Below are 11,354 nucleotides of genomic sequence, written 5' to 3'. Positions count from 1 at the left end.
GCCTCCGCACCTCAGGCACTGGCAGCATCGCCATCCACCTCACCAAGCCAGTCAGGAATCTGGGCGTCTTGGTCAACTCTCAACTGTTCTTTCTCCCCCATATCCATGCCACTTCCTACTCTGCCTTCCCCCACCTCTGCAACATTACCCGCCTCCGCCACTGCCTCACCCCTCAGGCTGCTGAACCCCTCATACATGCATTTGTCACCTTAAGGCTCGACTACAGAAACTCCCTCCTTGTCGGCCTCCCCAACTCTTCCCTCCACAAGCTGCAGATCATCCAGAACTCTGCAGCTCGTGTTCTCTCGCATACCAGGCTCCATGATCCCATTACCCCACCCTCGCCTGGAACCACTGGCTCCCCATCCCTCAGAAGATAGAATTCAAAATCTTCATCCTCACTTTCAAGGCCCTCCATGGCCTTGATCCCTCCTACATCTCTGATTTACTGACCCCCTATCAACCTATCCCTCTGTTCAGCAGCCTGTGGCCTGCTCCAGGTCTCCCGCTAGACCCGCTCTGCCATCAGTGGCCAGGCTTTCAGCCTCTCTGTCCCCACCCTTTGGAACTCCATCTCACAATCCCTTTGCCTTGCTCCCTCTCTTGCCTCTTTCAAGGCACGACTCAAGACCCTTCTTTTTGACTGCTGCCTTCAGCCGTCCTCTTAACCCTTTGACCTCCCTCATCCCAACCCTGTCCCCATGCTCGGGTCCTGATCCCTGACTGTTCAGCGCCTTGGGATGTCCTCCCGATTTACAAATGTAATTTTGTTGTTATTGTTATTGTTGGAACACCAGCCACCTCAGCTCCCTCAAGACACAAATGCCACTGGCTCAAATCTAATTTAACGGTCCACTGGCAGACCTGGCTTGACCACATCAAAACTTACGCCTTTGCCTCTGCTAAATCGTCCTTCTACTCCAAGAGAATCTTGGAGGCCAAGGACAACCCCAGGCTCCTCTTCTCCACCATCAACTGGCTATCACACCTTGCCCATCCTTTCCTCCAACTACGAGGAGACACTGGACTTCCTTGAGTCCAAAATCGAGGGGATCCGCTCAGCCGCCTCTGCCCTCCCAACCACTACCCCTCCCCATCTGCCCGTCACACTCCAGGCCCTGCACATCCCTCCCTCCACACCTTTGAACTTGTTTCCCCCTCCTCTGTCACCATCATTATAACGCAAAAGAAACCTACCACCTGCTCTCTCTCGAGCATCCCTATCGCTCCTCTTACTCCCAGCTCCACCTCTTCACCCCTCTACTCACAAATCTCATCAACCTCTTCTTGTCCAATAGCACCGTTCCCAACCTTTAAAAACAGCTGTTTGAAATGACCCTATCCTCAAAAAACCTTCCCTGGATCCATCCCTGCTCTCAAATTACCGCCGCGTCTCCAACCTCTCTTTCCATTCCAAGATCCTTGAATGTGTCTTTGCTTCCCATCTTCGCTCCTTCTTCTCCCACCACTCTCTATACAAACCCCCCCCAATCAAGTTTCTGTGCTGTCCATTGCACATTGTCAAAGTGACAAATGACATTCTGTCCATCTGTGACCAGATGTCTCCTCGTCCTCCTTGACCTCTCTGCTGCCTTTAATACTGTCGACCACTCTATCCTCCTCCACCGCCTCTCCTCTCACCTCAACCTTCATGGTTCTGTCCTTCAATGGATCAGATCCTATCTCTTACACCGTCTCCATTGTCTCGACAAGCAGCTTCTCCTCCAGCCCCCGCATCCTCGTGTGCGATGCTCCTCAGGGCTCTGTCCTTGGTCCTCTCGTCTTCAACCTGTACATGTTCCCTCTTGGCGACATCATCCGCAGACATGAAGTCATGGGATGAGGGTGGACAAAGGCATGGTTGAAGAGGAGTGTTTTAAGACACGCTTTGAAAGAGGTGAGGGAGCAAGGTGAAGGACGTGGGATGGTTTTCTATAGGGTGGGGCAGAAAACCTGAAAGCCTGGTTGCTGATGGTAGGGGTGGGCTGGGCATGGGATGTGGAGCAGACCAGACCCAGCCGAGCGGAGAATGCGGACAGTTTGATATGGGGTCAACAGGTTGCAGAGGCAGGGAGGGGCGAGGCCGTGGAGGGCCGTGAAGACGAGGATGAGGATTTTGAACTCTATCCTCTGGGGGATGGGGAGCCAGTGGAGCCGAGCGAGGGTGGGGGTGTTAGGATCACGGAGACTGGTGCGGGAGAGGACACAAGCTGCAGAGTTCTGGATGATCTGCAGCTTATGGAAGGAAGAGTTGGAAAGGCCGACAAGAGAGTTGGCGTAGTCAAGCCTAGATGTGAAGAATGCGTGGGAGAGGGTTTCGACGGCCTGAGGTGTGAGGCAGTGGCGAAGTCGGGCTATGTTGCGGAGGTGGGGGAAGGCAGAGCGGGTCATGGTGCAGATGTGCTGCACCTGTGTGTGTGTGTCACAGGCTGCCACTGATGATTAAGGATCAGGATCAAGATGATCCTGATGGCACTTTCTGCCTGGCTGCTTCATTGTAATTGAGATGTAACATGTTGATTACCCGTTCTGTGAGTCATGAAATAAATCACTGAAATGTTAATATCATCCCAGAGGATAGATCAAAACCAGGTTCATCATCAGGAACATTGATTGTTTCAAAATTAATTTCAACATCTCCACAAAAAACAATTATTCTGAAAAGCTAGAGAGGGTCTCCTGCATGTACACCAATAGTGAAGTAACTATCAAGCATCCATGGTATCTGGAGAACTCGCCTCACAAGCAAGAGGACTTAGGTTCAATTCCTGGGTGGGGTGAAACATTGGGCAAGTTTCCATACTCCACCACCTCAGTTTATCCAGCAGTAAGTAGGAACTTGTTATTCGATTGGCAGATTACTTTTCCGGGGGTAATAATCCCTTCAAAAAATAATAATTTGGTCACTCAATCCATGACTGTTTGCGGGACGCTGCTGTGTGCAATTGGTCTCCGCGTTTCACCCACAAAATATACAGTCAATTCACTTTCAGTATATTCTGTAAAGTGGTTTGAGATGTCTCTATGACATGATAAGGCACTATGAATTTGATGGTTGGCAGGAGACTGATTAATCTTATGCAGTGTAAACGTAGCGAGAACAAATCAGCAATTGCTGTTAACACAACAAATGGTTTTGTGATCGCTGCACAATACACCTGATTGTAGGAATTACTAGTTCAACGACTTGATTTAAATTGATTCTTTTCTCTGTTCTGTTTTTTTAAAATATAAAGAATTCGTGGAAAATATTGCATATGGTTGTCACCCCCCAACTCCCACTCTCAATTTTCTCCCTTCCTGGTCTTGCTTGTGCTCAGTGCTAAAAAAAAACCCATGAATTACTGTCATATCTGTTTACGCATAATAATAATAATCATTTCATTTGGAATAGCGCCTTTCACATTGGAAGGATGTCTCAAAGCTCCTATATAAAGTTTAGTGCCTAATTATTTGTAGGCAAACGAGGCAGCCAATTTTCCACAGCAATGTGAATAATTATTTGAATAAAACCAGTTGAACTCACTGAACAAACGAAAGACTGGCCTACTTTGTCCTCATTAGTGAGTTTGGAATGCTGGTCATCAGTTGGTTCAATGACAAAAAAAGGAATATCTTCTGAGTTCAACCACGTCAGGTTCAACTGTCCTCAATTAGGCACACACTTCTAGAACATTGGCATCAAAGTGCTTTTGCCTGTCAATGAGTTAATCAGTCAGTACTATCCAGCGGTTTGGTAGCATTGTAATGTGTCTGCCACGTTTTTATTTTACATTCACAATATACAGTCACATATTTGCAATATTGATACAAACAGATTCCCAACAACGCTGAGTTAGATGGTGATTGTTATTGAGCCTCAGGTTTGTTCTATCCATAGTTGTTATTCCCTTTGCTGGTAAGAGGCTCATTGTAAACAGTGACAAGATTTGACAAGGTCTCATCAGTCGGCATTAACTCCTTCATGTCCACACACATTAGATGATAAATGTTGTTGGGCAATATCACTGAGGGACAGATATACATTACTGCAGAGCTCATTCATCGCGTACCTCAGACCCCATTCTGAACTACACCTTCTCTGCTGCAGACTGCTCTCCCCAGTCAGTGCACTGATGGCTCCAGTGTCTGTGAGTTAGAACAAGCTGGATGACCACATGGTGCTCAAGGCAATATATGAGCTGTGGTCTCATGCAGACTGAGAACACACACATTGCATGAGGTTTGGAATCTCCAGCATGAGCTCCAAACCATCCGTTAGTAAATATTGTACCTAAGAATGGCAATGGAATGAGTAACATTGATAGAGACCAACTAGCGGTCCTCATTTAATAAACTCCACGTACCCATGGTTACATTTGGACCAAAAGACTTCACAATATGTATGATTCCATTTATTATAACACATATAATTTTTAATTTAAAACGCTACTTGTCAACTGATTTCTCCGTTTGATAATATATATTCAGAAATTGGTATTTATTTTTAAATCACAAGATAAAAGTGACCCCTGCTGACTGCACGATCCATCTTGTAATGGCATGAGTGCCTCAACCGATGGCGGTGAGTGTTCAGATGAATGCTCCCCCACCCAAGCCTTTGAAGATACCGGTCTACTGAGCAAAAATAATTCCCCCTGGATCATGCTGGCCCGTCGCTATCCCGCTTGTTTTAAGACATTTCTGATTGTCCATTTTTGTCCAGAGCACTGCCGCAAAACAAGCTCCAACCCAAAGTCACTTTTTCTGCCGGTCTCCACCTCCAAACAACGGCCCGTTTCCAAGTTCAGGATCGATCCATTCTGCAGACACAGAACAGATAACGGTCACTGTTACTGATAGTATGACTTGAGTTTGCAAACTATTTGCAAGGATCCTGGGTGAACTGATTGATTGATTGCAGAAGCATGAGTTGTTTGCAGGAGACACATCGATCCAGGGCTTATCTATACAGTAGCTGGTTACCACTATGTTACTGGCTTATGTTTAGGTTGCACTCCATCTGAGGCATTAATGTTGAATACAGGAATAAGCTGTGGTGTAAATGATGCTTGATGCTGGCAACCAGGCAGCTATTCAGCCAACACCACTGTATGGGGCTGGTTACTACCTTTACAACTCGTTAACTTATTTTTACAGAACATATAAAAAGCAGCACTGACCTGTACAAAGCGCCAGGATTTCAGGTGAATGTTTTTCACTTTTTCGCAGTCAACGAGCTGAGGAAATTGACTCTTCCTGTTGTCCACCAGACAGCGCGTATCTGGCAGCAGCACTGTGGAGCCCAGTGGGCCGAGATACAGGTACCCTTCCCTCGTGTATCTCACCAGCTGCAAACAAAGAACAGGATTGCGTTGAATAAGCTGTTTTCTCCCAACTGGATAGAATGATGCAGTCAATGTGATGGCAGGCAGCATTGTAGGGTGAGTATTCTTGAAGGAGGAGATCAAATGGGCTGAAAGACCTTCATCTGAATGGAATTTGTAACATCTCAAGAGCCAATGTGGTGGACGCGACTCTTTCTGCAATGCAATGCCTGTGAATGTCCACTGGAGGGCATTCCACATTCAGCGTTGTATTCAGGTTTTCAAATGTCAAGTAAATAAAACCACAGAAGTCCTGGAATCATAGAAAGTTGACAGCACAGCAGCTATTCTGCTAATTATGCCCGGGCTGCTGTTAGCTCCCTTCTGGAGCTATCTGTTCTAAACCCAATTTTGGTGTAAACTCACATCCACTGTGAACTGTGCACAAGCCGGATTAACTGTATGACCAAGTCTTGATGCACAAATAAAGTATTTCAGTAATGTGGAGATAGAGGATCAGGACATGACCAGGAGAGATCGCAATGGCCCATCTGGTTATCCCCAAATAAAATAAGTAATAATCCCACACTATGTTATCTGTCATATACCCCAATAGGTTTTTTTGTTGCTAAATATTTAATTCCTTCATGAATTACTGGGTATTCCATTCAATCGAGTGAAGTTTGATGTCTTTCTTAGTTATGTGTCTGCAAGTCACCAGTTCCTAACAACATTATCTGTCACCTGTGGAATCTTCCATTACTGTCAAATGATCATTAAAGCTTTTGAACCCAGGCTGTTGTGCTAGATATGATAGACATGTCAAAGATAATAAAGAGCATAAAGAGCTTTCTGTATCATATCGATTGGCAAAAACAGTGCCATTATATTGTAACAAATGCTCCCCCTTAATGATTATTGGGTTAAGTTCCAGAAATGCATTGGAAACTCATGAACAGTTGTTAACAAAGATTATGGATTTTAGATAATGATTCTTCTTTTGGATTGTCCATCAGTGAAATAGTGTGTGGGATGCAGAGCTCACCACAAGTCAATGCAATCTCAGGTTATTGTGCATGTGATGTTTCAAAGATATACACAGTCCAGGGTACTGGCATGCATGGCCTGAAAGGGTGGTGGTACTTGATTCGATAACAACTTTTAAGAGAGTAGATAATTATTTGGGGAGGACACGTTTGCAGGGCTATGGGGAGAGAGCGGGGGAGTGGGGTTGATCAGGGCTATGGGGAGAGCACGGGGACGTGGGGTTGATTTGGAAGCTCTTTCAAAGACCGGCACAGACACTATGGGCCAAATGGCCTCCTTCTGTGCTGTATATTTCTATAATTCTATGATGATAGGGTGAACAGCAGAGCTGTGAATACCAGTGACATGAGGTTGGGTGAAAAATTCTCTGTATGTGAATATCAATCCGTCTCCAGGGGAGAATGAGAGTGGAGCTCAGCCGCTCGCTCTACTTTCTTTACTTTCAAACAAGATAAATAGGTTCAGGGTACCGAGGGGCACTTTCAGGACAGGCAGCAAGAAGTATTTATTTTAACCCAGAGGATAATTAACAACATTAGTTACAGGTCACCAGGAAGGGTGGTTGAGGCCAGAATGCTGCTCTTATTTACAAAACAAATTGATGCAGTGATGGGAGCTTGGGTATTCTGGAAGCATGAGATCATATGGTGTGAAGTGCTTTTCTTCATTGAATTGATCTTGTAAAACATACTGCTTAGTTTGCTAACAAAATTATACAATCACAGAAACCTCTTCTCAAGTTTCAATCCTCCTGCTGCCTCTGTGTTGTGTGCGTGTGTCACAGGCTGCCATTGATGGTGATGCTGCCTGGCTACCTCACTGTAATTGAGATACAACAATTAACTCTTCTGTCACCCATGAAATAAATCACTGAAATGTCCCTGAACATCTATCTACCAGGGAGCAAATGGTAGAGTTCATATCATTCCAAAGGATAAATCAATAATAATAATCTTTGCATTTATTATTATTATTCGATATAGCGCTTTGTCATTGAGATGTCTCACAGCGCTTCACAGAGTATATTGTAAAGTGAGTATTTTGTGGGTGTAACGCGGCAGTCAATGGCCAAAATTATTTTTGAGGGACTATTACTATATTTTTATTTGAAGGGATTATTATCCCAGAAAAATGATCCACCAATCGACTAACAACGTACTTAATGCTAGGTAAACAGAGGAGTGTGGAGTCAGAATACTCGCCTAAGGTTTCGCCCTGCCCGGGAATTAAACTTGGGTCCTCTTACTTGCGAGGCAAGTGCTCTAACCAATACGCTACAGGACTCCTGTAGGTTAATCAACATCAATATTGATTGTTTCAATATTCACAATAATTTATTTTATTACCCACAAAATATTAGAGACAATCTATCTCTCCAGCTGTTCCCAACAGTGATGAAATTTAAATTAATATTTAAATAACTATTAAATAACTACTATTAATATAGAAACTATAAAAGGTAAACTGGAGGTTTCATCTGACTGTTCAGATGGATATTAATGACCCTATGACACTATTGGAAAAGAGGAGTTGCTCCCAGTGTCGTGGCCAACAAGCCTCCATCTTATTTGGTTACTCACTTTATTGCTGTTTGCTGTTACTGTGCACAAATTTACTTCAATTTCTGGTGTCTTTGTTTAATTCTCTATGTCTAAGATCTTACTCCGTTTACATCTTCACGTTGTTTGCTCTTGGCATTGAAGGGTGGATTCAGATGGTTTTTTTGGAAACCCCTGATCTTTGCTGTCAAACTGCAGCCCAGTACAAGTCATTGCCTTTAGCAGCAAAGTTGGCAACATCGCAGAACAAGTAAAGATTTCGTTGCCATTGCCTCAGGTTCACAAAAACAAATTATTTTGACATGAGAATCTTTACACATCAATTGCCAATTATCCCGCGTTAGTTATATTGCACTCCAGTAAAACGGCAAATTCGTATCTTGTTCCTGGATCCTATTAAGATGTGATACTTTGCGTGGGAATCAACGACATGATTAAAAACACAATTACTCGCCTCTGGCCTTAAAGTTAATTCCACTGCTCCTTCAACAGACTGGATTTATTGTTGTGCACATAAATGTTCCTCTCAACAAGAAATACGACTCCTGAAAAATAGCATTGTTTTAAAAGCACCCAATAATGAATCTTTTGTTAAAATGTATGGTTCAAATTAAACCATGTAAAGAAGTAATATAGAATGGGTCGTTACCCAGTTCAGCACATTGGTCTTCACCCAACCAAACAGAAACTTGCTAAATAGACACTAAAATAAGGTAAAGATGAGGAAAATGTTTCTGTGTTGTTGTCTCATGGAGTTTCCTCTCCCCTTACATTCCACAACCCAGGAAGTACGCTGGAGACTGGACTTGGACCTGAACCTAAATTGCTTTAAAAACATTTAACCCATTATCAGTTTAGCTTTGCATCCTAACATAGTTCCTTTTCATACCTCTAGAATTTCATCTATCATATTCATCAATTCCATCTATTATACTCTCTGAAATTTCTGTGCAATGCATGACACAGTGATCAATAATTTTTTTATTCAAATGAATTATTTCTTAAGCAGGGAGAAGTCTGTCAGGTACAGAAAATCATACTCGGCTTAACAAGAAAAAATATTTCCTGGGGCACATAATCTATTAATATTCCAAACAATCCTCCACAGTATCAATGACACCACATTCTAATTGATCTTCATTTAATTTTAAATTAACTCCCAGCAGTATTTACTCAGCAGCTTTAATTAGGCTGAGTCATAGCAGTTCTATTTTAGCTGTGGAGTTTATCGAATGGGCTGATTTTCTAGTCACTTACCTCAAAATCGAGCCTTCACATAAAACACAGAAAAAACATGCATATAGTAAAGGCCTGTGTGCATATGCCAGCAAACTCACCACCTGACATGTGCCTAATTTGAACCATTATTGAAATTAATTAGTAACACTATTAAAGTAACACTTTTTTTAAAATTACAAAGCCAATAAAATTCCATGTTTTGAATCAAAGCACATTAAAGTGCTCCCTAAAGGTAATGTTTGATTTGCTGAACGTGCCGGCGAGATAAATCAAACAACAATAAGTATTATTCCTGACCCAGGCTGACTCAGATCATTTCTATAACAATTGCGCAGTTCTGTAGCTCAGTGGTTAGAGCACTTGCCTTGCAAGCGAGAGGATCTTGGTTCAATTCCAGGGCAGCGCAAAACATTGGGCAAATTTCCTAGCTCCACACACCTCTGTTTACCTAGCAGCAGGGAAGAACCCGGTTCTTAGTCGGATTGCTTTTCTAGGGGTAATAATCCCTTCCAAAAAAAATTGGGTCACTCAATCCACAACTGTTTGTGGACACTGCTGTGCGCAATTGGCTGCCGTGTTCTGCCCACAAAATATACAGTCAATTCACTTTACAGTATATTCACTGAAGCACTTTGAGATGCCTCAAAGACGTGATATGGCGCTATATCAAATACAAGGATTATAACTATTATGGTGATGATAACAACCAGTTTGAACATTCAGTATCATTAGATTGAGTACAAGACTATATAGAAATAGGTAAAGATTAGGGGAGTCAAGAGAGAAATGGTGTTGAGACAGTCCATAAATTGATAGATACTTGAAAAGGCAGTACATTAAAAGTATGAAAGCAAGCAGCAGGATGGAATTAGAATAGGTGTCTCTGCCAGCACTTTGAAAAGATCCATCCATATCAATCCCACTCACCCGCGCTCTTGCAAACTTGTCCTCCCCAAATAATTATCTACTTCTCTCTTAAAAGTTATTATCGAATTGGCTTCCACCAGCCTTTCAGGCAATGCATTTCAGATCCCAACAACTCGCAGTGTGAAAACATTTCTCCTCCCCTCCCCTCTGTTTCTTTCAACAACTATTTTAAATCGGTGTCCTCGGGTTACCAACCCACCCGCCAGTGGGAATAGTTTCTCCTGTTCACCCTATCCAATCCCTTGTAATTTTGAAAAAATCTATTAAGTCTCCTCTTAACCTTCTCTGCTCCAAGGAGAATAATCCGAGCTTCTCTACCTCTCCTGATCACTGAAGTCCCTCATTCCTGGTACCATTCTGGTCAATCTCCTTCACACCCTCTCCAATGCCTTGACATCCTTCCTAAAGTGTGGGGCCCAGAACTGAACACAGTCTCTCGCTGAGGCCTAACCAGTGTTTTATATAAAGGTTCATCATAACTTCCTGACTTGTGTATTCTATGCCCCTATTTATAAAGCCTCGATTGCCGGACGCTTTTTTAACAGCTTTATCTTCCTGTCCGGCCTCCTTCAAGATTTACTATATGAACCCTCAGGTCTCTCTGTCCCTTCACCCCCTTTAAGATTGTACCATCAGCTTATATTGCCTCTCCTCATTCTTCCTCCCAAAATCATCACTTCACATTTCTCCACATTAAACTCCATCTGCCACGTGTCTGCCCATTTGACCAGTCTGTCTATGTCCCCTTGCTGTCTGCTCCTATCCTCCTCACTGGTTACTCCTTTTCCTCGCTTAGTATCGTCTGCAAACTTGGAAATTGTGCTCCCTATACCCAAGTCCAGGTCATTTATATAGATCACAAACAGCAATGGCCCCAATACCGACCCCTGTGGGACACCACTGCACACTTCCCTCCAGTCAGAACAACAACCGTTCACCACCACTCTCTGCTTTCTGTCTTCCAGACAGTCCTGTATCCGCTGTCCCTGTCCCTTTAATACCGGGGGCTTCTATTTTGCTTACAAGTCTCTTATGTGGCACTTTGTCAAACGCCTTTTGAAAATCCATATAAACGACATCAACTGCACTATCTCCATCCACCCTCTCCGTTACTTCATCAAAAAACTCTATCAAGTTTGTTAAACACGATTTCCTTTTAACAAATCCGTGTTGACTGTCCTTTAATAACCTATATTTTTCCCGGATTATAGTCTCTAGAAGTTTCCCCACTACTGACGTTAGGCTGACTGGCCTGTAGCTCCCAGGTTTATCCTTC

General features: G+C 43.3%; 1 protein-coding gene across 3 annotated transcripts in view; it reads right to left on the bottom strand.

Moving 5' to 3' along the window:
• Positions 1-3,732: 3,732 nt before the first annotated feature.
• Positions 3,733-11,354, bottom strand: part of galnt17 (polypeptide N-acetylgalactosaminyltransferase 17) — a 63,928-nt gene continuing 56,306 nt past the window's right edge. For 2 of the 3 annotated variants that reach the window (XM_007908466.2, XM_042338805.1), the window contains 2 exons: positions 5,163-5,330; positions 3,733-4,802 (listed from right to left, as the gene is read on the bottom strand). In XM_007908466.2, coding sequence (XP_007906657.1) covers positions 4,659-4,802; positions 5,163-5,330 — 312 coding nt within the window. In that variant the 3' untranslated portion in view covers positions 3,733-4,658. Of the gene's footprint in view, positions 4,803-5,162; positions 5,331-8,266; positions 8,458-11,354 lie in introns of those variants that run through there. The other variant, XM_042338806.1, reaches the window with a different exon arrangement.

This window comes from Callorhinchus milii, unplaced genomic scaffold (assembly GCF_018977255.1).
Source record: "Callorhinchus milii isolate IMCB2004 unplaced genomic scaffold, IMCB_Cmil_1.0 Scaffold10, whole genome shotgun sequence".
NCBI lineage: Eukaryota > Metazoa > Chordata > Chondrichthyes > Chimaeriformes > Callorhinchidae > Callorhinchus > Callorhinchus milii.
This window is presented reverse-complemented; position numbering and strand designations above follow the sequence as displayed.